General features: G+C 44.3%; 1 protein-coding gene across 3 annotated transcripts in view; it reads right to left on the reverse strand.

Annotated features, from left to right (window-relative positions):
• Positions 1 to 885: 885 nt before the first annotated feature.
• The window catches only part of lrp8 (low density lipoprotein receptor-related protein 8, apolipoprotein e receptor), a 115,395-nt gene continuing 92,736 nt past the window's right edge, over positions 886 to 23,544 (reverse strand). For all 3 annotated transcript variants that reach the window (XM_078561612.1, XM_078561611.1, XM_078561613.1), the window contains 14 exons: positions 21,696 to 21,818; positions 21,473 to 21,595; positions 19,878 to 19,997; positions 19,602 to 19,727; positions 17,610 to 17,781; positions 11,362 to 11,589; positions 11,152 to 11,270; positions 10,097 to 10,236; positions 8,823 to 8,964; positions 8,562 to 8,714; positions 7,787 to 7,999; positions 6,885 to 6,953; positions 4,287 to 4,459; positions 886 to 1,514 (listed from right to left, as the gene is read on the reverse strand). In XM_078561612.1, coding sequence (XP_078417738.1) covers positions 1,476 to 1,514; positions 4,287 to 4,459; positions 6,885 to 6,953; positions 7,787 to 7,999; positions 8,562 to 8,714; positions 8,823 to 8,964; positions 10,097 to 10,236; positions 11,152 to 11,270; positions 11,362 to 11,589; positions 17,610 to 17,781; positions 19,602 to 19,727; positions 19,878 to 19,997; positions 21,473 to 21,595; positions 21,696 to 21,818 — 1,940 coding nt within the window. In that variant the 3' untranslated portion in view covers positions 886 to 1,475. The remainder of the gene's footprint in view (positions 1,515 to 4,286; positions 4,460 to 6,884; positions 6,954 to 7,786; positions 8,000 to 8,561; positions 8,715 to 8,822; positions 8,965 to 10,096; positions 10,237 to 11,151; positions 11,271 to 11,361; positions 11,590 to 17,609; positions 17,782 to 19,601; positions 19,728 to 19,877; positions 19,998 to 21,472; positions 21,596 to 21,695; positions 21,819 to 23,544) is intronic.

Consider the following 23,544-nt stretch of genomic DNA (forward strand, 5'->3'; position numbering starts at 1 on the left):
AAAAGCAAATAAACACAACCAACTACCCCAATCATTTACAAGCAGCAAATAAATTACAAATAGGCAAATATACAGGGCAACTAGGCAACAAGTTGGAGAAATTTCAAGCTTATTTCACAGAAAAATATTTAATCAGGTTTAAAAATGAAAAAAAGAATTAAACATTTTTAAACATATCTTATTCCATTATAAAACCTTTGGCTAATTTTAAGGAAATCAGTCTTTCAGTTGCTCAAAAGGCAGTATTTTTTTTTTGATTTTATTTGTACTGCAGATCCAACGTGTACATTTTACACCACATTGAATCTCAGTAGTTTCTTTTTTAAATTTCCCCCTTCCCTGCAAGGTGTCCCCATCTCCTGTAAGTACTGAGGAATGGTACCACTGGCACCAAGAGCCTTTGCACCCACCATTCTTTGCATGTCTAAATGTGGAGGTTATTACAGCTGGGGCAGATTCAGCTCTCCCATGACGTCCTCAATTGCAGTTTCCATTAGTTGTGACTTCAATAGCAATCAGGTGGACAAATTGTGGCTGATTTGCTGCCCCTCCCACAAAGAGGTGCATGTGACCAATTTTATTGTTCCCGAATTGCTCGTGGGACCTTCCAATCTCAGTGGGTTTATTACATCCTGTCATTCTGTTCCTCAATCAGCCTTCAGTACAGCCAGCTACTTTCTTTTAAAAAAATTACATTTGTAAAATGAAAAATTTAGACCATAGCCATATCTACAAGAAGGAAAAAAGCAACGTAGAACTTTGAAAAAGAACAACTTAAGTAGAGGTCAGACACTGTACAGCGAACACAGGGAGGGAGTCAGAACCCACTTCAAAAGGAGCAGACTCTGCTTAAGTCGGACACGGTACAGAAAATGCAAGAGGGTGTGAGCATCCACTTAAATATATTCCCAAATTTTATAAATACATTCTCCTCTCATATAAACAAATATGCAATTAGGATTTCACTGTACAGAAAATGCAAAATGCATGAAAATATTTCCTACTTCCATTTCATATATACATAACCCACGTTTATCAAGGAAATAAATCCATAAATAAATACCTATCTTTTTATCCCCCTGTAGTTTGTCATTTGGAGAGTTTCAACAAATTGAGCTTTCTGTAAAATCTTAAACCATGGCACACTCAGGTAAATTTATTTACAAACTGTATAAATATAGCTAGAAGAGGCTATGCTTACAAGTGCGACATTGCAATTATATACAAATGTAAAGAATTGCAGTTTAGCTCTTTCAGTCAATGTAATTTTTTTTTCTAAGAATAAGTACCATCAGTGCAAAAAAATCCAATTATTTTTTGTATTATATAAAGTGTAAGACGTTTGGCTAATATAAAAATACACATCTTTTGGATGTTCGAAATTCTCCATCGAGTGTCTCTATATCCAGTCCTAACTGCATCATTCGCAGTGGGGAGCCTGCAGGTCAGGTGGATGTGAGCAGCACAGCACAGCCTCAGGGTAATCCATCGTCCTCCATACTGAGTGCAACACGCTGTCGATGAAAGAAAAGTGTAATTTCTTCTTAAAAGCAATTAAGGAGGAAATTTAAAATCATGCTTATAAGGGAGGGGGTGATATTTTGCCCAACCGGCTCAGAGAATGGACCAGCAACATCGGTGGACATACTTAATTTAGTTTCAGTGCAAACAAGCTCCAGAGCAAAGTTTTATTTTTATGTTTTATATAACGTAAATATTGTAAAAAAAAAGTGCTTGAAGATAATTTAAGAGCTCCTTCACGTGTGGAGCTTCTCTTGGTCCACTCTAAATGGTGCACAGGGATAAAAGAGCAAACCAGACCAAAACACAATTGTGTTAGGTGATTATTTAAATACCTTGGATCCTGAGGCTAGCATAAAGTCAGTACAGATGAGTACTTTTCTCACCATAAGAATAATGCTAACCCGCAGAGCCCGCTCACCTCATTTAGTGTTCCCTCCGTTCCAGCTGTGTACTACTCTCTACTGAGTCAGTCTTCTGGTTATGAACAATGTGGATAAACATAGTGCAACCTTACCTTATGGGCAAGTATTACAATGCAACCTTACCTTATGGGCAAGTATTACAATGAGACCAATTTAGCAAGTTGCTTTTTAGGACAAGTTTTACATGCACTTAAAAGTGTCAGCTGCATCATAATTTTAGCTTTTGACGGATTTTTTGGCAGGTATACTGATCCAATCTTGGAAGCCGGCTCTTAAAACAGCCTTAAAAATGAAGAAATAGGAGCAGGAGTGGCCATTCAGCCACTTTACATCCTTCCGAAAGGGTGGTGCCCAGAATTGGACACAATACTCCAAGCTGAGGCTGATCTAGTGTTTTGTAAGGGTTTAGCACACTTCCTGGCTATGTATTCTATACCTCTATTTATAAAGCCCAGGATCCCATACTCTTTAGTAACTGCATTGTTAACCTGTGTTGCCATCTTCAAAGATTTTTGCTCAAATATTCCCAGGTCTCTCTGCTCCTGCACGCCCTTTAAAGTTGTACCATTTGGCTTGTACGGTCTCTCAACGTTCTTGCTGTGTTGAATTTCATCTGCCATGTGTTCACCCATTCCACCATTTCGAAATCGTGCCCAGCAAACCACCCCCCACCCCACCCCCACCTCCCAATCCAAGTCATTAGAGCAAATCAAAAACAGCAGTGGTTCTAAAACTGAATGTCTCCTTTCCACAGGGAAGGCTGATGGCTTGATACATGTGTAGGCTTGGAGGATCTTTTGGAATAACGATTTAAAGCGACAGGAACTTCCATGTCTACAGAAAGACTTGTCCCTGTGGCATAAACTGTTTGCAGCTTCTCTGATAGGCCGAGGAAAGAAAATCTGGGCCAGCAAAAACAGGTTCAGTGCAAAGAAGGACATATCTCCTTGTACAATCACACCTAAACTGCAGCAAAAAATTATTGCAATGATAAAATATGCAGAACAACAAACCTAATCTCACTAAAGTGTTCTGATCTTTAGAAGCCTATTCCCATCATATACTGCTGCACCTATTTCAAGTAGGAAAGAATGAATCAAAAAAGCTGCACCAGCCATTATGGGGTGTATTTAAATAAAGTCTATACATAAAACAAAGGTTACATGGTTCCCCAGCAGAACCTTAAGGAACCCATCATTTTCATCGATTGCAAAATGTTGGTGTAAAGCATGCAGGTTTCAGATTTCATACTCGCCCTCAGCTAGGCCCTGCACCATCGACACCTCCCTCGCCCTCAGCCAGGCCCTGCACCATCAAAACCTCCCTCGCCCTCAGCCAGGCCCTGCACCATCGAAACCTCCCTCGCCCTCAGCCAGGCCCTGCACCATCGAAACCTCCCTCGCCCTCAGCCAGGCCCTGCACCATCGAAACCTCCCTCGCCCTCAGCCAGGCCCTGCACCATCGAAACCTCCCTCGCCCTCAGCCAGGCCCTGCACCATCGACACCTCCCTCGCCCTCAGCCAGGCCCTGCACCATCGAAACCTCCCTCATTCTCAGCCAGGCCCTGCACCATCGACACCTCCCTCGCCCTCAGCCAGGCCCTGCACCATTGAAACCTCCCTCATTCTCAGCCAGGCCCTGCACCATCTAAACCTCCCTCACCCTCAGCCAGGCCCTGCACCATCGAAACCTCCCTCGTTCTCAGCCAGGCCCTGCACCATCGAAACCTCCCTCATTCTCAGCCAGGCCCTGCACCATCGAAACCTCCCTCGTTCTCAGCTAGGCCCTGCACCATCGAAACCTCAACTTCGGGGCCTCTTCATACACTTAGAATGTTGTCTTTCACTCCACTCAACAAGCTACACAATACATAGTTCTATTGGAAAAGATATATTTTATATATAAGATATATATAAATATAAATATCTTTATGTAAAGGGGATATGTTTGGAAGGAAGAACAGAGAAGGCACAGCTCTACAATCTGGAAAGAAGGCAATTAAGGGGAGCCTGAGTAAAGAACATAAAATAGTGAATGACTCCAAGAAAATCCAGATCATTACTTCAAAATTAAGAAAAGCCACACACAAGCCGGTCACTGATACTTCAAGCGCACTTTGACATCAAATCAGATTCTAAAAGTTTAAAATGCCATTGAACAATTTAATGTGTTAACATATTTGTATCTTGCATTGGTAGCTCTCTCATTAGATCAAAAACATCAACAGCAAAATATTGCTGGTTTGCCCAAGGACCACTGTCTAAAGGTAGGGCTCAGTGATGTGACAAATCTGTTTAGAGCAATTCCTAACAGATGTTCAACAGGAGAGAAAACACTTACTGCAGGGTACACATGGCCAATCTGCCCATTTCTCCCAATGTGAGTCTCCTCTACTTCCTCTTCCTCTGTAGTTTTCCTATAGACGGGATTATCAAAGTTCATACTCTTTGTGTTCTTCTTTCTCCAGTTCCTCCAGATCAGGAAGCCTCCCAGGCAGACTAAACCAACGATCACTTGAAAGAGTTACAAAAAATACTAGTTCAGTAAACTAAGATAAACTAACATAACAATCATTTAGCAGCTAAACGACAGCAATGAGAGACTGGCCTTCCTTCTATACACTGCACACAGTTGCCTAGATCGTTTCAGAAGTGAGCATTTAATATGGGAGCAATCAACCAATGGTAAGAGAAAAAATGAACTTCAAATTTCGGCTGGTTCAATCTAACAACTTTGACTAACTGAAGGTTAAATCAATGGTTTTAATGTCTGCATTAGACACTATCCTTTCCCCTCCATGGCCTTGCTTTGTTTGAGGGTTGGATTCCAGCTGTAAACAGGGATTGGGGGAGGGAATCCTGCCACAATTGGATTGCAGGATGGGGGAGGGAAAGAGAGCTGGGCACAAAGGAGGCCCACCAGGAATTCTCACAGAAATAACTTGAGAAAACTTCCTGTAGTCTCTTCTGGCCAGTCCCAATAGGTGCTTCCCACCTTCCTTTAACTGTCGAATTCCAGAGGGTGTCGATTGCCCCAACCCCATGTTAAAATCACAGTGCATCACCTATAACATCAATGGTTGCAACTTTTGAATTTGAAGTAGGCCCCAACTGTTTGTGGCAGGAGCTTCAGTTGAGATCAAAGGCAGTGAAGATGAAATGATATCAGGCAGTGATGGAGCGGCGTCAGGCCAGTAAATCAATTCAGCCTAATCCGAACCTCTTTGCATCATTCTCACTGAGTGTCACAGTTGTACCATAGGTTGCACAGTTCAGTGTTTGAGGTACAGTTTTAGCTTCACTAGCTACGTATGGGCATCTGATATCACTATCCATTTGCAATTTTGGCACATGTAATTTACTAAACAACTGTACATGGTTGAAAGTACAACTGAAAACTGTACATGTTCCATGTTGCCATGACAACCCCAGAACTCTGTAGGGCCACGAATAAGCATATCCAGAAATGTATCATTATCATTGCACATCCTCCACCACAAAAGTGACAGCTCACTAGAGAAGGGCTCCCAACTTTGTCAAGTGCCATTTTGGATATCCTGCCACCAGGCATTATGGAGTTATGGGACAAGGGCCTGTGCCCATAATTCCCCACATAACCTTACTTTCCAATAACATTCCCTCACATGCTTCTTGTTCATCAGCAAAAAGTTGAAGAAAGACGTTGCATGGACTTGCAAAGAATTTATAGTACTGGAATAGGCCATTCAGCCCAACTGGTCTATGGCAGAGTTTAGCTGCTCATAAGCCTCCTCCCATCTTGCTTCATCTGACCCTATTGACAAAACTTTATATTCCTTTCTCCCCCTTGCGCTTATCCAACTTCCCCTTAAATGCAACAATGCTATTTGCCTGAACCACTCCACGTGGCTGCAAATTCCACAATCTAAGCTGTCTCTGGGCAAAGGAATTTACCCTTAATTCCTTATTGGACTTATTAGTGATTATCTTATATTTATGGCCCCCCAGTTTTGGGCTCTTCCACATGTGGCAAATCTTCGTCACATCTACCCTATTCAATCACTTCATAACTGTAAAGGCCTTGATTTGGTCACACCTCAGCCTCTCTTCTCTAGGCTTTCTTGACCAATGCCCTACATCAGTCATGTCATAAAGGTGGGCCAAAGGGATACGAGGCAGAAAATCTGCCATGGACCACAGGCAAGGGAAGACAGGCTGCTGATGATCCTTGGGCAGTATTAGGAATATTACTGAACTGGCAGATAGGACAGGTAGAATAATCTCCGTTCCACCCAACTCCCTCAAAGTACTGGGGATCAAACATGTTATATATATACTAACAGCCTTTATGTGGGCACCACGAATGAAAGGTTAAGATGCAAAAATTGCTCATTAGTTCTAGCAATCACATGCTCTTCAGAATCCATTCAAATCCCTGCACTCAGATGACATCAAATGGAGGGTATAGCCGAATCTCGGATGACGTTTAGTTGAAATTCCATGTATTATCATTCCACTGGATGTGAGCCAGAAAAAAAAAGTATTGGCAGTCTCATCCTTGCCCCACAAAGATGCTGCCCGTCAGCTGTCATGGCTTTGCACTTAGTGCTGTAGAGGGCTTACGTTCAGGAAAAAATGAGTATTCCCTCTACTGTAGCCCCAAGAAGGGTGCTGGATGATGCAGTGGGTTTGTCACTAGTGTTTACCGCTGGGGCCTTGTTTCAGAGGTAGCCCAGGCTGATGCAAGGAAAAAGTCTCTCCACTTAATTGCCCGTATGAAATCTATGTGAAATGCAATGTACAGGGCGTCACTCGAGTCCAGTTCTATTACATCTGGCCAGCAGTAGTTGATGTGAACATCAGACATTCAAAATTGAAGGTGTTTCATTTCCCTGCACTAACACAAAAATACATGCACAGGTATATGTAACATGGGAGCTAAGTATCAGTGGTCACCTACCTATTGGAATGCCAATTCCCACAATGGCATGAGTGGAACTCAACTTCTTGCTGTCCCCCTGGTTGTCTGCTGTGAAAAGGTAGAAAACCACAATTATGTTACTAACTGGTGCTTGAATGCCAGAGCGTTCCCCGCTGGAAAAACAGTGCAGCAGGAGGAGCAACAGAGACCAGGTCCGAGGTGAGGGGTGAGGGGTAGATCAGGCTTCATTTCCCCAATATCACAGGGCATTTCATCTGAGCTTTATTTTTGAAAGGCCTAGGTGAAGGCCCATTCTGCACGGATCTTTGAGCTTTCATAAGGAGTTCTAATGAAAGGTCACAGACCTGAAACGTTAACTCTGTTTCTCGCTCCTCTAATGGTGTCAGAGCTGCTGAGTATTTCCAGCATTTTCCTGATTTTATTTCAGATTTCCAGCATCCAAAGTATTTTGCTTTTGGATTCTAAAAGCTCAGGCATGTACACCTTGGGAAGATTGAGGGAGGCAAACTGCTCAAGTTTTGAGTTATTGTTAAGGAAATAGAAGAAGAACTGAGGAATCACATGGCATGCAGGGAGTGGGGCAGAGATGGGAAGGGGAGATAAATTTGAAGATACTTATTTGTGGAATGTGACAATGGAATAGAGAGGGGGAGGCTAAGGAGAATGCTACCGTCCCATGACACTGCAGCACCCTTGAGAGGTGGTGACGTGCCAACTCCTAGTGATGTTGGAATGTGATTAGTTTAAGCCAACAGAAAGGGAATGGAAGGGCACTGACACCCAGCGCCTCCTTGGCCACCTCCTATCTGCCCACTCAGAGTTGAATGACGAAGGCTGGGAACAAGTCACCTATCTCTCCTGGTCAGTGGAGCAAATACTACAAGAAATCATTAGGATAAGTGCTGTATTGCAAGACTTACATAACGGTGAGGAACTGTTACTTTGGATTGAATTGTCTGTATCGGTGCTGCCAGGGAAGAGCTGTTGTGGATCTGCTGTGGTGATGCCAATCAGATCTGTTGCACCGGCAGTGTTGGTGATATTAGCAGAAATCCCTGTACTGGAGAAAGCTGTGTCAGACGTCGACGTTGGGTTCTCGCTGGTCACCGAGGGTACAGTCGGAAGCTTTCCAGCTGTTTTAAAAAGGCACAGAGAACAGAGACTATGAAATTTCAGCCAGAACATTAAAGAGTTTGAAGTGACCTAACTCTAGAAGGCAGCAATTCCCCCGGATCCAGATACAAGGATTGGATTTGCGAAAGATGAGAATTATATAGAACGTATAGGACAGAAAAAGGCCATTGAGCACAACTGGTCCATGTCAACATTGAGCATCCTTCTACCTCTCTAACCTTATCAACATATCCTTCCCTTCCTTTTCCCCCCTCATGTAATGATTCTAGTTTCATTTTAAATATATCTATGCAATTCACCTAAAAAAGGTTTTCCTAATTTCATTTTTGGATTTATTTTGGACCCTAGTTTTGTCCACTCCCAGAAGTAGAAAAGTCTCCTCTACATCTATCCTATTCAACACTTTCAAAATCTTAAAGATCTCTATCAGGTCACCCTATAGTCTTCTCTTTTCTAGTGAAAAGTGGCCCAAGCCTGTGAAGAAATTTTGCCCTTGAGGACCTGAAAAAAAAAATCCCTGAATCCATTAAAAATTCATAACTAGAAAAAAAACACACTTACTTCGGTAACACTTTCTCATGTCCTGACCAAGTTTCATGTCATCAGGGCAGGCGCATGTATATTTTGGAGAATGGATGTTGATTTGGGGAGCCGACAGGCACAAGTACTGGCATCCTCCATTTGGTGTAACACCATGCGCACAGAAGTTTACAACTATTTAAAGAAAGAAAACTTCAGGTTCTGGACAAACATAAATAAAATGTTCAGTGATTGAATATAAACTTCAGGTTGAGACTGCAAGATGACCCTGACAGGAATTACCTTTGGGCTGTTTTAGTTCATGGAGAATGACAATATCATGTAAATTGTACAGATTATTTGCGAGCATCACCACCTCTCTTCCACTCAGTCTGTTTGCACAGTAAATAGTGTCATGCTCAATGTCAGTCCAGTAAATCTTGTCCTGTAATCACAAAATAAAATATACACTGTAACAGTTAAAGCAAATGGCTTTATGTGAGGGGTGACCAAAGGTGTTTGAATAGTGAGGTTTTTTTCAAAGTCTGCTTATATATGTTGCTATACTTACAATCTGTGATTCCGTGTTGGCTCATCCTCATTGCTCATTTATTAAACTGAAAACTCCAGGGTTATGGTGTTAAATTGCTTTGATTTTGTTACTTTCCCTTTAATATTGGAAGGTCATGGATTTGACAGGCACAGTCAAAGTTCTAATTTGAATCCTTGCAGTGTATTTGTGATGCTGTGGCTGGCAATCGCTTTCACTCGCTATGTTTCAAGTACAGCTCAAATACTGTAATAGGTCACAGTTAGCAGAGGCTTAAATTATAATCTGGTCTGTGTCTGCCATTTTTATGAAGTGCTGGTATTTCATAGTCAGGAAAAAACAATGGGGATAAAAACATTGTTATGTCAAAAACCAGCAACATGACACCAAATTTGATTTAAATTTTGTCAGTAAGTGGTGCATAGGAGGTGATCACAGAATCACGCCACTATGAGCTTGTGATTTGGATTTAATACATTCAGTTCTACTCTCTGACAGAGGTCTGTAATGCTATAGCGTACAAAGGAAAAAATAATTCACTGGGGCACTAGAAAATGCCCTTAGGTTGAGGATAAGAGGGGATGGAGAGTAAGGAAGGAAACCAGGGTTCCTGTTTATCATTGATGTTCAAGTGCATCCATGTAGATGTTACAGGGCTAGACTGTAATGTTCCCCTCAGTCTAATATCCCGCTGTCTCAGCTCACACATTAATAATGACCACTTGGACAAGGTACGGGAGAGTGGTCAAGAACTACCACAGGGAAGGAACAATGGGAAGAGAAAACAAAGTGTGGAACCAGGTGAGCTCTATGCCTTATTCCCACTGGGATAAAATCTTGTTTGCCCAGTTGCACAAGAATGCTTAAACTGTGAATGTACTTTAACTCACTGTGGCTTTGCAGACATGACAACATAGATAGAAATGTTCACCAAAACACGCAAGCTTTGGTACTGAACGAAACTATAAATTATGACTTTTGCAATTACTTTGGCACCAACGACAATACTCTCAGATTCTAGCCTTACCTCAAAAACTGTGAGTGCAGAAGGGTGACCCAGGTATTCTTCCGAGAATAGTAATGTTTTCCTGTTCCCACCATTCAGGTCGATGCTGGACAGCTCATGCAGTTTGGAGTCAACCCAGTACAGGCGCTGGTTCAGCAGATCTGTAATCAGGTACAACCTCTGGGTCACTGCAGGCTCCTCAACACCTTCCACCAGGGACAATATGCACTTAGTCCTTTCAAAACTGATCTAAATCCAAAACCAAGACACATTGGGAGGGAATTTAACTTCTGGTGTTAGTGTAAAATGGGCAAAATCCGATCGATCGCCCATTTTACACCTGCCTGACTATCAGTTCCACTGAGTATACCAATATGTCCCAAGGATAGTCAGACCAACTCCAATTTAGCCCAACTTAGTTTACTTTCTACAAGTCTAGGAACCATTGCAAAACATTCAAATATTAGGGAACCAAGTAAAAAATTAGGAAATTAGGAGTCAGAAGGGAGGCCAGATGGATTTTTTCCTAAATGATCATTTAGATGAGGAATAGTGGTCGTTGTTAGCAAGGCCGGTATTTGTTGCCCATCCCTAATTGCCCTTGAACCGAGTGGCTTACTAGGCATTTCAAGAGGGCAGGGTATGGGCATGAAGTCACATGTAGACCAGATCAGGTAAGGACGGCACATTTCCTTCGCTAAAGGACGTTAATGAACCAGCTGGGCTTTTACGACAATTGATGATGGTTTCACGGACTAGCTTTATATTCCAGACTTTATTAATTTAATTTAAATTCCCCTAGCTGCCGTGGTTGGATTGAACCAGTGTCCCCTGGGCATTAGCCTGGGCCTCTAGGTTACTAGTCCAGTGACATTACCACTACGTACCATAACAACTAATGTATTACTTGGTTGAATTACTTTTAACCTGTTGTGTTGGATGTCTTCCCTACAGCTTGTGTGTCCACATTAAGGAAAAAAAACAGGCAAGAAAATATGCCCTGTTCTGTTTTGCTTCTCCAACCCAATCTGCATCAATTTCACTAAACTTTAATACTTTGCTGTAACATCATCTACCTAAAGCGATTCCATTTGGCCATTCAATGTTGTCCGTGATGAGTGACTGGCGATCGACTCCATTCAGCCCAGCTTTCTCAATCTTTGCATGGTTACCCCAGTCAGACCAATACATGAACCTAATTAAACAGGACCAAAGGTTAGTGAAAGACTGGTAAATAAGACACTGTCTAAATCAATAATACTGTAAGGTGCTTGATGAGTACCTACCCTCGAATTGGATCAACTGAGATGGCTCTGGGCTTTTCAAGCTCAGTATTGATGAGGGTCTTTCTTTTGGATCCATCTGCAGTTGCCATGGAGATAGACCTGGTGCCAGAGTCCGTCCAGTATATGTTTTTGTGAACCCAATCTATTGCTAAGCCCTCAGGAGTGTGGAGATCATACTTGATCAGGTTCATATGCTGGCTTGGGTCACTGGCTTTATCCAAAGGGGCACTGCAACAAAGATTACGGAATAAGTGTTTAGTCCAATATAGCAATATTGTCCAAGTTAACCCAAGAGTTGTAATTGTGCCATATTTGCAAACCATTTCCAAATATATAATCAACCAAGCTGAACAATTAAAATATTCTGGATGTTTAGAATCTAAGTTATGAGAAAAAGTTAAGGAAGATGGCATCAGTTTCCTTGGGAAAGGACAGACTGAAGTTCCTGCTCCTGACTGGTATCTACTGACTGATAGGAAACCCAACTGTATGGGCATTGGGTGAGGAAAGAATTGCAATAATCCCATAGGATCCACAAGTCTGCCACTGGGTTAAGGGAGTCAGATTTAGCAATGTATAGACCAGAAGTTGGTGCATAGCTACTGAAATCACCGTACAACTTGGTTACAAATACACAATCGAAAGTCATATTGAGGTTGTTGGCATAGTTAAGAATAACTTGGGAACCATATGCTTTGGGATCAGCGCAATTTGATGATCTCCCTCATTTTTCATATTCAGGAGGAGAAGAGATGAAATGAGTCTTCTGGGTGGTCTAGTGGATTGGTCACATGTGGTAGCTTTTGAAAATCCCAACCATGTGTGTGTGGTTAAATGGAATCATTGGCCTGAATTTTACCCTTGGCGGGCGCACGCAATCAGCGGGACCGTGACCGGTCGGGAAACGGGCCGCCGCCCATGATTGGCCCCCGACCGTGATTTCACGCAGGCTGGCCAGTTAAGGCCCGCCCAGTGTGAAACGCGTATTCCCAATGGTCAGGAAGGGCCGGGCAGGGGAGGGGGGCCTGTCGGTTGCCAGGTCCAATGGTTACCCAGCGGGCAGTTTATAAACGGCACAGGCAGCTCCTTGAAGGTTGCCATAGAAGAACATATCTTCTGCGTTCTGAAGGTCGAAGCCATGGCCGCAAATGCAGTTGAAGATGACAGGCGGGAGGGCAGGTAGGGTGAGCACTTGGCCCCCCAATTTTCAGACGACTGCCTCACCGTCCTCATTGAGGAGGTGGCTGCCAGGAGGGACACCCTCATCCCCAGAGATGGAAGGAGGAGGCCATTGCACCTGACAAAAAGAGCTTGGGAGGAGGTGGCAGCCCAGGTCAGCAGCGACGACACTGTGCAGCGCTCATGGGTGCAGTGCCACAAAAGGTTTAATGACCTGCTGCGCTCAGGAAGGATGAATTCTATGTTGGCATAGATCAGTGTGGCGAAGTGTTGAGGTCTGGCCGTACCCCTGTGGAGCTCAGGGCTGTTAGAGTCTGAGTGCCAACTGTCAATGACGGCGGAGCTGGCCCAGGGGGTGAGCCCTGGCTGCTTGGACTGAGAGCCTTGTGGCTCAAGGACCACAACTTGGATGTGCTCTGCCAGGTGTTCCTCAGGTGGGGCTGGCCAGGCTGCAATGGCGCTGCAGGTAGAGAGTGGGCTAATCAATGCTCCTCTGTCCTTGCAGGAGAAGATGACCCATAACAACATTGAGAGGTCACGGACCAGCGGAGGCCCCACAAACCACCTAATCCTAACCAGATTTGAGCAGGACGCCTTGGAGCTGGAGAGGCACCATGCATCTTGGTCAGCCGGTCGTGGAGATGCTGTGGTGTCAGATGAAGGCAAGAGTGAGGTGCAAACATTCTAGTGTAGTCTCATCATCAATGGGAGCCTCAAAACTGGATTCCCCATTGATCATTGAAAGACGGTGGCACCATGATGCAGATCTCCATGGTGTTGCCAGGGTGCCTGGCATGCACAGTGATAGTGTGATGACCTAAACTAATGACACGTCGTCTTCTCCCTTAGATTCGCCACCATGCACCCAATTGCAGGACCCTGAAGAGCCACCCCTGATGCCAGAGGAGCGCCAGACTCCAGATGCACCTGGGTCACACCCGCTCTCTGAACCAGCGCAGATACCAGCACCTTGGTGGGTGTTAGGTCTTCAGCTAGAATGTCAGAGCACAGCGGTGAGGGCCCTTCACAGTTGCTTGAGGAGCAGGCGGAGGCAGAGAGTCCCCAGGGGCGGCAGTTGGAGGACTGCTGGAGACCAGGACGATGCTGAGTCGAAGGCAGATGATGAGCCTCTAGAGTCATCCATCAGCCGGCAGATGTTGGATGTCCAGCATGAGGTGAGGGAGGATCTAGCTGAGATCTATGAGGGCATGCATGTTATGGTCTCTGTTGTGGAGGAGTCCATGTGCAGCACGAGCACTGCGTTGACCCTCAAGGCCGAGTGCACTGCCTCCTCCATTGAGAGAGTGGCGACTCTCATGGAGAGGCAGCTCCAGGGACAGAATCAGGGGTTCCTGGGGTTGGGCTCGGACCTGAAAGCCCTCACACAGGGAATGACCTCAGGCGGTCAGTGCCAGTGTGGGAGGTGGATGAGGAACCCAGTATCCCAGCTAGGTACCCGTTCATCAATGGTGAGGGGGGAGGTCCAGAGTGACCTCACATTGGCGCATGAGCTGCTTGTTGTCTCTGCGGGCTCCTCTAAGGGCACGCTGAATGATGGCAGTGGCTCCTCCGTCCCTCTGCCAATGACCGTGGCATCTGATGAGGCTGCGATGACTGGGGAGATGCCAGCCGTGGCACTGGCCGCTCGCTCCCGGGTGGGGGGGTACCAAGATCCAGCGCTCGTAAACGTTAAGTTTAAGGCACCATGAGCACAAGAGGGACTGGTCACGGGTGATCTTCTGTTCTGTAATGTTTTGTTTATGTTTACTGGTCTGGGAATGAAGACCAGAGAAGGTTATGTTAATTTGTTTGGATTGTCAAAATTAGATAAATCTTGCTTTTGTTTTAATGGCCTGAGTATGCTTTACCTTTTTATCTTTTTGATGCAGGGTACGCCAATATGTAACGCTGGACGGGAGTGATTCTCAACTTTATTGCACAGGCACTGAGTGGACTTTGGGTTCAAATGAAAGGGATGGAGGCAGCAGCCCTGGCGTGAGGAGGAAGCAGATCTTTGGCAGCCTAGCTGAAGGACCGTTGGATCAAGGCGTCCCTGGTGTCCCTGCCTCCCTGGAGGATACAGAGGTCTGCCTCCACACCCTCAGCGTTCTCCTCACCGTGCTCCTCTTCTGACTCACTACTGGGTTCATCCTCTGTGGCCTGTGCAGGTGCGTCAAGATCCTCTTCCTCCTGTGGGTCCCCCTCTGCCAGTGCCTGGTTGTGGAGAGCGCAGCATGCAACCCCTATCAGCGACACACACTCTGGGGGGTATTGTAGTGCTCCCCCTGAACAGGCCAGGCATTGGGAGCACATCTTCAGAAGACCTATGGTCCTCTCTACCACTGCCCTTGCAGAAGCACGACTCCTATTATAACGCTGCTCTGCCTCTGTTCTTGGATGACGGAAAGGTGTCATAAGCCACCTTTTCAACAGTTAGCCCTCGTCACCCAGCAGCCATCCATCCAGCCGGGCTGGAGCACTGAATAGCCTCAGCACCTGGGAGTGTCTGAGGATATAAGCGACATGGGAGCTGCCAGGGTGCCATACACAGACTTCCAGAAGCTATGTTCTGTGGTCATACACTATCTGGGTGTTCATCAAGTGGAATCTCTTCCCGTTGACAAAGGCACCTGGCTGACCCTACATGGCCACATGTCGATTGCATCCTGGATGCGGGGGAACCCAGAAATCGCTGCAAAGCCTCTGGCTCGCTCAACTTGGCTGGCCTCATCCTTACGGAAATGAATGACACAACTGTGGACAGCTGATTGGGAGACTCCACAAAGATCCCCCACTGACCCCTGGAAAGAGCCGGAGGCGTAGAAGTTGAGGGTCACTGTGACCTGCAGAGCCAATGGCATGGGGTGTCCACCCATACAGTTGGAGGTGATCTCAGCTCCAATCATCTGACAAATGGAGGTCATGGTCTCCCTGGAGAAGTGAAGCCTTCTTCAGCACTGCACCTCGGACATATTGAGGTAGCTGCTTCGCCGCCTGTAAACCCTGGCAGCAGGATAGTGGCATCTTCTGCGGCCCCTTCTGCCTTGGGCTACCTGCTGACCCTGTGCCCCTTGTGCCTGCGCCTCTCCTCCCACAGGTCCCTCCCCTGGAAGCTGCATTGGGACACCTGACCTCCTCTCCCTTCTGCCCCTCTCTTCCTCCTCAGAGGAGGTGTCACCAGCGGAGACCACAATCCCTGTTACCAGGGTTACACAAGGCTGTCTGATACCTGGAAGGATCCACACGGTCAAAATCCTCCGGGAGCCTTGGAGACACCAGTGAGTCCTGAAATGAAGCCTGGAAATGCTCAGAATGAAGCTCAGAACTGAGAAGAAACTATCAAGTTCAAATAAGCAACCAGCAGCAAACTATCTCCTAAATTCCTCACTACTCACACTGGCAATGCTGCTGAACCCTTTTATTCCCGGAGGATTTTGGTAACGGGGATTGTGGTCTCCGATCCTGTGCTACTTTACACCGTGCCCTTGAGGCATAAAATTCTGCCCATTCTGAGTGGTACCTATAATCTTCACAAGAAGCGGTAACTTGTCAATAAAGTTTACCGTAGTGTTGAACTAGACACACCACCAGAACTGTTATTATTCTCTACGGGAATCCAGGTAGTTGCAAGATATTTGTAAATTCCTTAGTTCAATTTGAAATTATTGAGTTGCACATAAATTTCAGGCTCCAAGATGTGCTGTTGGGGCTTTCTTTAAAAAAAAACATACACTTTACATTTGCAACAAGGTATGAATGCCACACACATATGCAAACACACACAGTACATATTATATGGGGTAAATTTCAAGAGGTCATGTTTTGCTGTTGCAAGGTGGCACCCGCACACAATGAGCCCTATTCTAATGCCTATCACCTAGGCTTGGCTGTAGGTTTTTATACCTTCACTCACCAGGAATGTGCCTAACACCTGTGGAAATTCACCATCGCACTAAAGTCTCCCAAGCAAACTACTAAGGCGTCCAAACAGGGTTGTTTGGGTTGTACAAGATGGAGTACATTCCGAGGGACAAAATGTCCTCCTCTAGCAAATACCACCTGATTATTGCAACATGGGCTGCTGTGCCTTTCCCAGGTATACAGCAGATCAGAAAGGACAAAAGTACAGAGCTGCGATCGCAACTAATGTACCAACAGAATGAGTAGCTGGAAGTTTGAGGCTGGCTGAGCGGGGTCATCTATCCAATGACAGGTCTTCCATCTGTCGTATCCAGAAGTGAAAGATGTTAGATTTGCCTGTTAGATATGGGAATGGTATTCAAAAATTTAACAAGGAGGCCTTAGGCTATATGTTAAAATTTGGCTTTTGACTATATTACGCGTCTAAAATATTGCTGGAAAGAAAGACATGTTGCCGAAGATTTTCATCTTGCACTCATCAGGACAAACGCAAGAATTCCAAATTTCAAATGATCACAATTTATACTACAAGACAAAAGAGTACAGAGGAGGCTAGTTGACTTGATTGGCTGAGGTACCACCCCCCCCCCCCCCCACCCCCCCACTCACCCCCACCACGCTCCCACCGTGCCACCCCCCCCCACCCCCTCCACATTGGCTCTCCAAGCTCCTGGGCAACTCGAAAAAGGTCCCAAGGCATCAACACACTCTCCTTATCTGTAGAGAATGGTCCCTGCGCTTGTGGCATGGCTCATTTGTGCTAGCTGGAGGCAATGTGCACGCACAGGGATCCTTTCTTTGTAGACATGGGGCATGTTCATGCCTTGTACCTTTTTTGAATTTCCTGGGAGACTGGGGAGCCTATAGCTCCCTGTTGCTTTCTCTGTGGTGGTGTCTTGGCCAAACGGATTCAGCTTGCCAACCAATCAGCACCCTTTTCTCCTCTAGCATAAATTGTTGCGATCATTTGAAATTTGGCATTCTTGCATTTGTCCTGATGAGTGCAAAATGAAAAGCTTCAGCAACATGTCTCTCTTTTCAGCAATATTCTGTGCTACCAAGTGGCTATCCAAAAATATTTCAGAACATTGTTTTGCTATATTATATATCTCACTGCTCGAATGAACATTGTGTAGAGGGTTACTTACCTATAGATCCCTTTGTAGTACAGATCAATCCAATATATCCTATTAGCTTCAACATCTACATCTAGGGCAACCACATTCTTTAACGCAGATACAAGACGTGTGTACTCTTTCTTCATCAAATTAATCATTCTGATATCATGGCTATTGGTGAAAAGCACTGAGGGACTTTTACCTGTCAAGAAAACAAGAAAGTTGCTATAGTAAATGAAACATAGAACTGATTAAAAGAATAAATGGAACCCACCCAATGTCAATGGAGTGAGAGGATCTATTTCCTGCTGCTGTGTAGGAATACTGGTGTGGTGAATAGGGGCTTGGGGTTTGTATTTATTTTAGGCCCTTTCTTTCGATACACTGCTCTTTGCCATGTGCCACTCTAGGCAAAATCTCCAGGAGTTGTAAACATATTACTAAACAAAAAAAATCCATTGGGCCCAAAGTTCTTAGGCGTAGGAGAGAGCTGCAAAAGTTCAATCGGCCTGGAGAGCCTGGTTTTTGGATGGAACAGGATTCAGAGCCGTTTCTATCATTTGTCTTGTGCCAGTCAGAAGAGGAGACTGAACTGGCTGAAATTTCTGGCCAGCCAATGAGTGGAGACTCAGGAAAAGTTGGAAAGGGCATGGAGGCTTGTCGTTTTATCCAAATGACCCCATAGCCATGATTTTGAATGGTCAGGATGAGGACAAATTGGCAGGTACAAAACAGCCTATTAATTGCATGAAGATTTCTTCTGCTAGCTTAAATGGCTACATGAAGTGGGTGTAATAAAGTCCAACCCAGTTCCTAGTCAGTGTAGACATATGGCATTAGGCTGCTCTTTGTTGGCATAAATTAGCAATTGGGGAGGCCATAAAGATGCCTGTAGTCTCCAATTTAAACTCCAACTTAATCTAAATTCCACTACCTACATTTTATCCTGCACTAAGTCCATCATGCTTGGCCTTGCCACACTCTATTTGCTCACCATTCCCAGTGCATGAACTCACAACCCATGTCCCCATATACAAGTCCTTCCGCAATCTAGTCCCTATTGGCAACATTCTCCTGTTCTAAATTCCAGGGTTCACCCTCCAATCTTCCCTTTCTGGCCTCCTTTGCAATATTCCCTCTTCATGTTAGAGCTGTTGTCTAACTTTATTCAACACACTGGAATTCCCTGTCTACTTATCTTCTTTCTTCAAAAGCCTCAGCAAAGCTACCTCTCTGACCACACCTTTAGTCAATTTCCCCGACATAGCTTAGTGTCTTTTTGTTAATTCACGAGTGAACATTTTATCAAGTTAAAGGAGCCATTAAAAATGCAAATTGCTGTGGAAAATTGAAAAAGTCATATTGGGGCGATAGGGGAGACTCAAGGCTGCAAATGGGTTAAAAATATTTTTAATATAAGATTGCAAGGTCTCTGCTCCTGGTGCAAAACAATACATTACCTTTGATGACCATCTAATACTCTGAACCTTCATTTGCAGTGGACATATTAAATATAAAATCAGTGAAGAGGAAAAGGAAGGCTGTGATTTCACAGTGTACAATTCTGGAAATGTGAGTGGAAACAGGGATATGATACAGGACACGGCTTGATCATCAAAGCACTTCAAACTTATTGCCTATTCTCATTGCAGTATCTGATTCTTGGAAAGTAAATGCCACCATTTAGTGTTGGATTGAGCTGCATTTCCTGGTTCCATTTCTGGTCGCTGCTGATTTAGCTGATTTCATCCAGGACAATGGGTGGGACCCAACATTTGGCCTTAATAGCTTCTGGGTCAGGGGAGGTAAAAAAGATAAATCAGCAAAAAGGTTCACACTCTTGCTATTCAGGGATCCCTGTTGGAAAATGCATTTGTGTTAACATCACAGGATCAGGAACTGGACTAATGCTCAAACTGCCTATCAACAGTTGCCATATCTAGGATCATACACTTTGATAGTATAATTGTACCCAGTATCAGTCACCTTTTAAACGGCAAATAAAAAAGCATACCGTCTTACCCACTGCTTTGCAAGTTTCAGTCATTGGATCCATCTCATAACCTTGGAAGCAATTGCACTTGTAGCCTCCTTTAATGTTGGTGCAGATCTGGCTGCATCGGTCTAGGTCCTCACATTCATTTATATCTGAAAGAAGCATTTGGGCTAGTCTATAAATTCACTGAAATTTCAGTCACTTGTGCAGCAGTATTGATTACTGAAACCTGTGTTACAAGACAGTCAGTTCTTTGTTCAAAAGAATGACTGAAACAAGGAGCTGCCTTGCATTTTAATTACCTCTGCACGTCTTTGTGTCCAGCAGTTTGTAGCCAGCTGGGCATTCGCATTCGTATCCAACCTTCAAGTCTCTACATGTATGGGAGCAGCCACCATTGTTTTTCAGGCATTCATTTAAACCTGGAACGGACACCGCAACGAGAAATAAAGGAAGTACATTTCTATCAGATCGACAACACTATTGCTCTAGTCAAATAACAAAACATCAGTTAGAAAAGCTCTATTGTTCTCAAAACAATGCTGCAGTCTGAGTAAATCCACGTACACCCCAGTCACATTAGAATGAGACCAACAGGAAATGAACTTTTGAATTTTAAAAGGATGTACAGCACAAGTTTTCAAACCACAACTTCCAAACCCTAAACCAAACCCTTAGTTACAGCCAAGTTCCCTTAAATATTTTTATGCATCAGAAAAATGTCCAAAATATTTTCAGGTAGTGATTTGATTAAATGCTACATTTTCAGGTGAATGTATCGAACAAACACCCTAGTTTCTGTCCTGAAGGTTCCAACTAGAATACAGTTCCACCAACACCAGAAATCCAGTGCCTCGTCCAGGTAGCCATTCACAATATGAGAGTGCAGGCAGAAACTGTCAACCAGTTGCTTGACTGATGGAAGGAAAGATTCTTCTGGTGCTGTAAGACCCTAAGTAAAATGTGGTCAGGCAGTTTTGGTACAGTTCATTGTGGCAATGGCCCACAAGACAATTGCATCCAATTGGTTGGATGACTAAGAAGCTATTGAAGGCTGGTGTGAATTACTGCAGAGGATGTTCTTGGAAATCAAGGCTTGGCACATGTTGTTAGAATATTGTAGAAGCAGCTTTATTCTACCTAGCCTGACTTCTACTGGACCTGGTATTGTGCAATACTATTCCAGCCTTGGCCACTCTCATCTCTGACTCAGAAGGTTGTAGCTTCAAGTTTCTTTCCAAGACTTGAGTACAAAATCTAGACTGACACTCCAACGCAGTACTGAGAGAATGCTGCACTAGTAGAGGTGCTGTCTATTAGACGATATGTTAAATCAAGGTTCCATCTGCCCTCTCAGGTGGACATAAAAACCTCACTGGTACTACTTTGAAGGAGAGCAGCTGAGTTCTCCCCAGTGTCCTGGCTAATATTTATCCCTCATGCAATAGCTCTCTGATCATCATCATGTTGCTGTTTGTGGGATATTGCTGTGCGCGAATTCGCTGCCACCATTGCTACATTATAACAGTGACTAGACTTGGTTGTAAAGTGCTTTGGGATTTCATTATGTTGTGAAAGGCCCTATATAAGCGTAAGTCATCTTTTTGTAATACTGACACCGGGTTCTCAATGTATACAGCTCCGTTTCCCAGCGCTGACATCCCTTACTGTGATGGGGTAAAAATTCACAATAAAGGACAAAATGGGGGAAAAAAACTGCATTACTTATAAATATTAAAGGAAGCCTCATTTCTGTTGGCATTACAAGGACCTAATCCATCCCTCTGGAATCTTCCACAATCTCATTGCTGTTCCTTTTTTATAAAATTACATCAAGGAGAATATTTAGCGTACACAATGACTGTAAAAAGCACTCGCCATACTTGATCCACCTTACCACATTCTTTGAGTGGTTCATCCGACCAATCCTTGCAGTCCCTGTGAGAGTCACACACTTTATCCATATCGATACATTCTCCACTCCTGCACAGGAACTTGTGCATTCCTTTGCAAGGGGTCACTATTAAGCATCAAGAACAGTAATATTAGATCAACCCTTTCTCTCAATGGGCACTGACAACTTAATGTCTGACTCATGTCTCAAAATGATTAGCACAAACCATTCACGCAGTCTAGCTCATCAACGTGGTCTGGACAGTCAAAGACTTGGTTACATTGTTTAGATCCATGGATGCAGCTCCCATCGCTACACTGGAACTGATCGGGTTGGCAAGTTACCATTGCTTTAAGAGAAGAAAATAGAAATGTACATATATTTTAAAATTTTGTAAATTATTATACAGGAGAAATTTTAAAAAAATCAGATTTTTAACATTTACTTGCAGGAAAAATTAATGCATAATAACAGGGAACAGAGCCAAACTAGGAGCCCAGAAATGATAAGTATGTGGCTTCCTGAGAGAATGCTAGTCTGGACACTTGTCTATCAGACTATTAAAGGAGTGGAGGCTGGTGGCTTATGGAAATCACTGAAATTTACAACAAGCAAGGAGGCTATTCGGCCCATTGCTTCCGGACCGGTCAACAAACAGCCATCCAGCTCAATTCCACTTTCTGGCTCTTGATCCGTAGCCTTGTGTATTAAAGTGCTTCAAGTGTACATCTAAGTCCTTTTTAAATGTTATGAGGATTTCTGCCTCTACCAGACCTTCAGACAGAGAGTTCCAGATCCTCATCACCCTCTAAATGAAAAGATTTCCCTTCAAATCCCCTCTAAACCTCCTATCCTAAACCTAGTTATGAACCCCTCACTAAGGGCAATAGGTCTCCTCCAATTTCAGGGATGTACTATCCCGCCCGTCTGTCTCGTTTGCCTTCTGAAACACTAATGGAACAAGAAAACATCTTGTGCATCACAAAATGCCAGCCTGTTTGAAGATATCACATAAATTTGAGTTCTGATTTTATGTTTCTCTTCACACTGCAGGCTGAAAGATCAGCCAGCCATTACAGATGACTAGATCAAGAGAGTATCCCACAGTACTGTGCATACCTCTCACCAGAGCTTGCAAGCATCAGTTACAATTTCAGAACAGCCATGATCTCACTGAATGACACAACAGGTTTAAGGAGCTGAATGGTCTACTTCTAGTCATATGATTCTCCCCTCTCCCAAAGGACACCGTCAATGAGTTTGTGGACGTAGCACCAGCTGAGGTGGTGAGGAGTAAATGGTAGTGGCAGAGGAAGAGAAAGAAAGTGATGCATGGATGACCATGTCGTTGCTGCCAATATTGCCCTGTATTTTCAAAGGTTCAGCAATGAGATGTCTGTGTCATGCTCTTTTTCATGGACAAGGGGATTAAATGCTGACCTTGTACAATAATGTTTTGGTGGGCAGCAACTTGGCTAACAACACAGATGAACCCTACACTGGGCTGAAAAGAGATCGAGGCAGAAAATTCAAGAGAAGAAGTGATCTTGACTGCCCCTGACAGTGCTATCCTATGTTGAGGTTGGGTATAGTTCTTCTTGCAGCAGATAGAACAGCTGTGCAGCTGTCTCCATACTGACTCAGACTGAGGTGACTGACCTCCAGTAATCACAACCATCTTCCTTTGTGCTAGGTATGACTCCAACCAGTGGAGAGCTATCCCCCTGACTCCTACTGATTTGTTTTGCTAGGGCTCCTAGATGCCACACTCAGTCAAATGCTGCTTTGATGTTAAAGGCAGTCACGCACACCTCACCTTGGGAGTTCTGCTCATTTGTCCATGTTTGAAGCAAGGCTGTAATGAGGTCAGGAGCTGAGTGGCCCTGGCAGAACCCAAACTGAGCATCAGTGATCAGGTTATTGTTGAGTAAGTAATGCTTGGTAGCACTGTCGATGACACCTTCCATCACTTTGCTGATGATCAATAGTAGACTGATGAGGTGATAATTGGCCAGGTTGAATTTGTCCTGCTTTTTGTGGACAGGACATACCTGGACAGTTTTCCACATTGCTGG

The sequence above is a fragment of the Cetorhinus maximus genome, chromosome 17 (genome assembly GCF_964194155.1).
Source record: "Cetorhinus maximus chromosome 17, sCetMax3.hap1.1, whole genome shotgun sequence".
NCBI classification, from domain to species: Eukaryota; Metazoa; Chordata; class Chondrichthyes; order Lamniformes; family Cetorhinidae; genus Cetorhinus; species Cetorhinus maximus.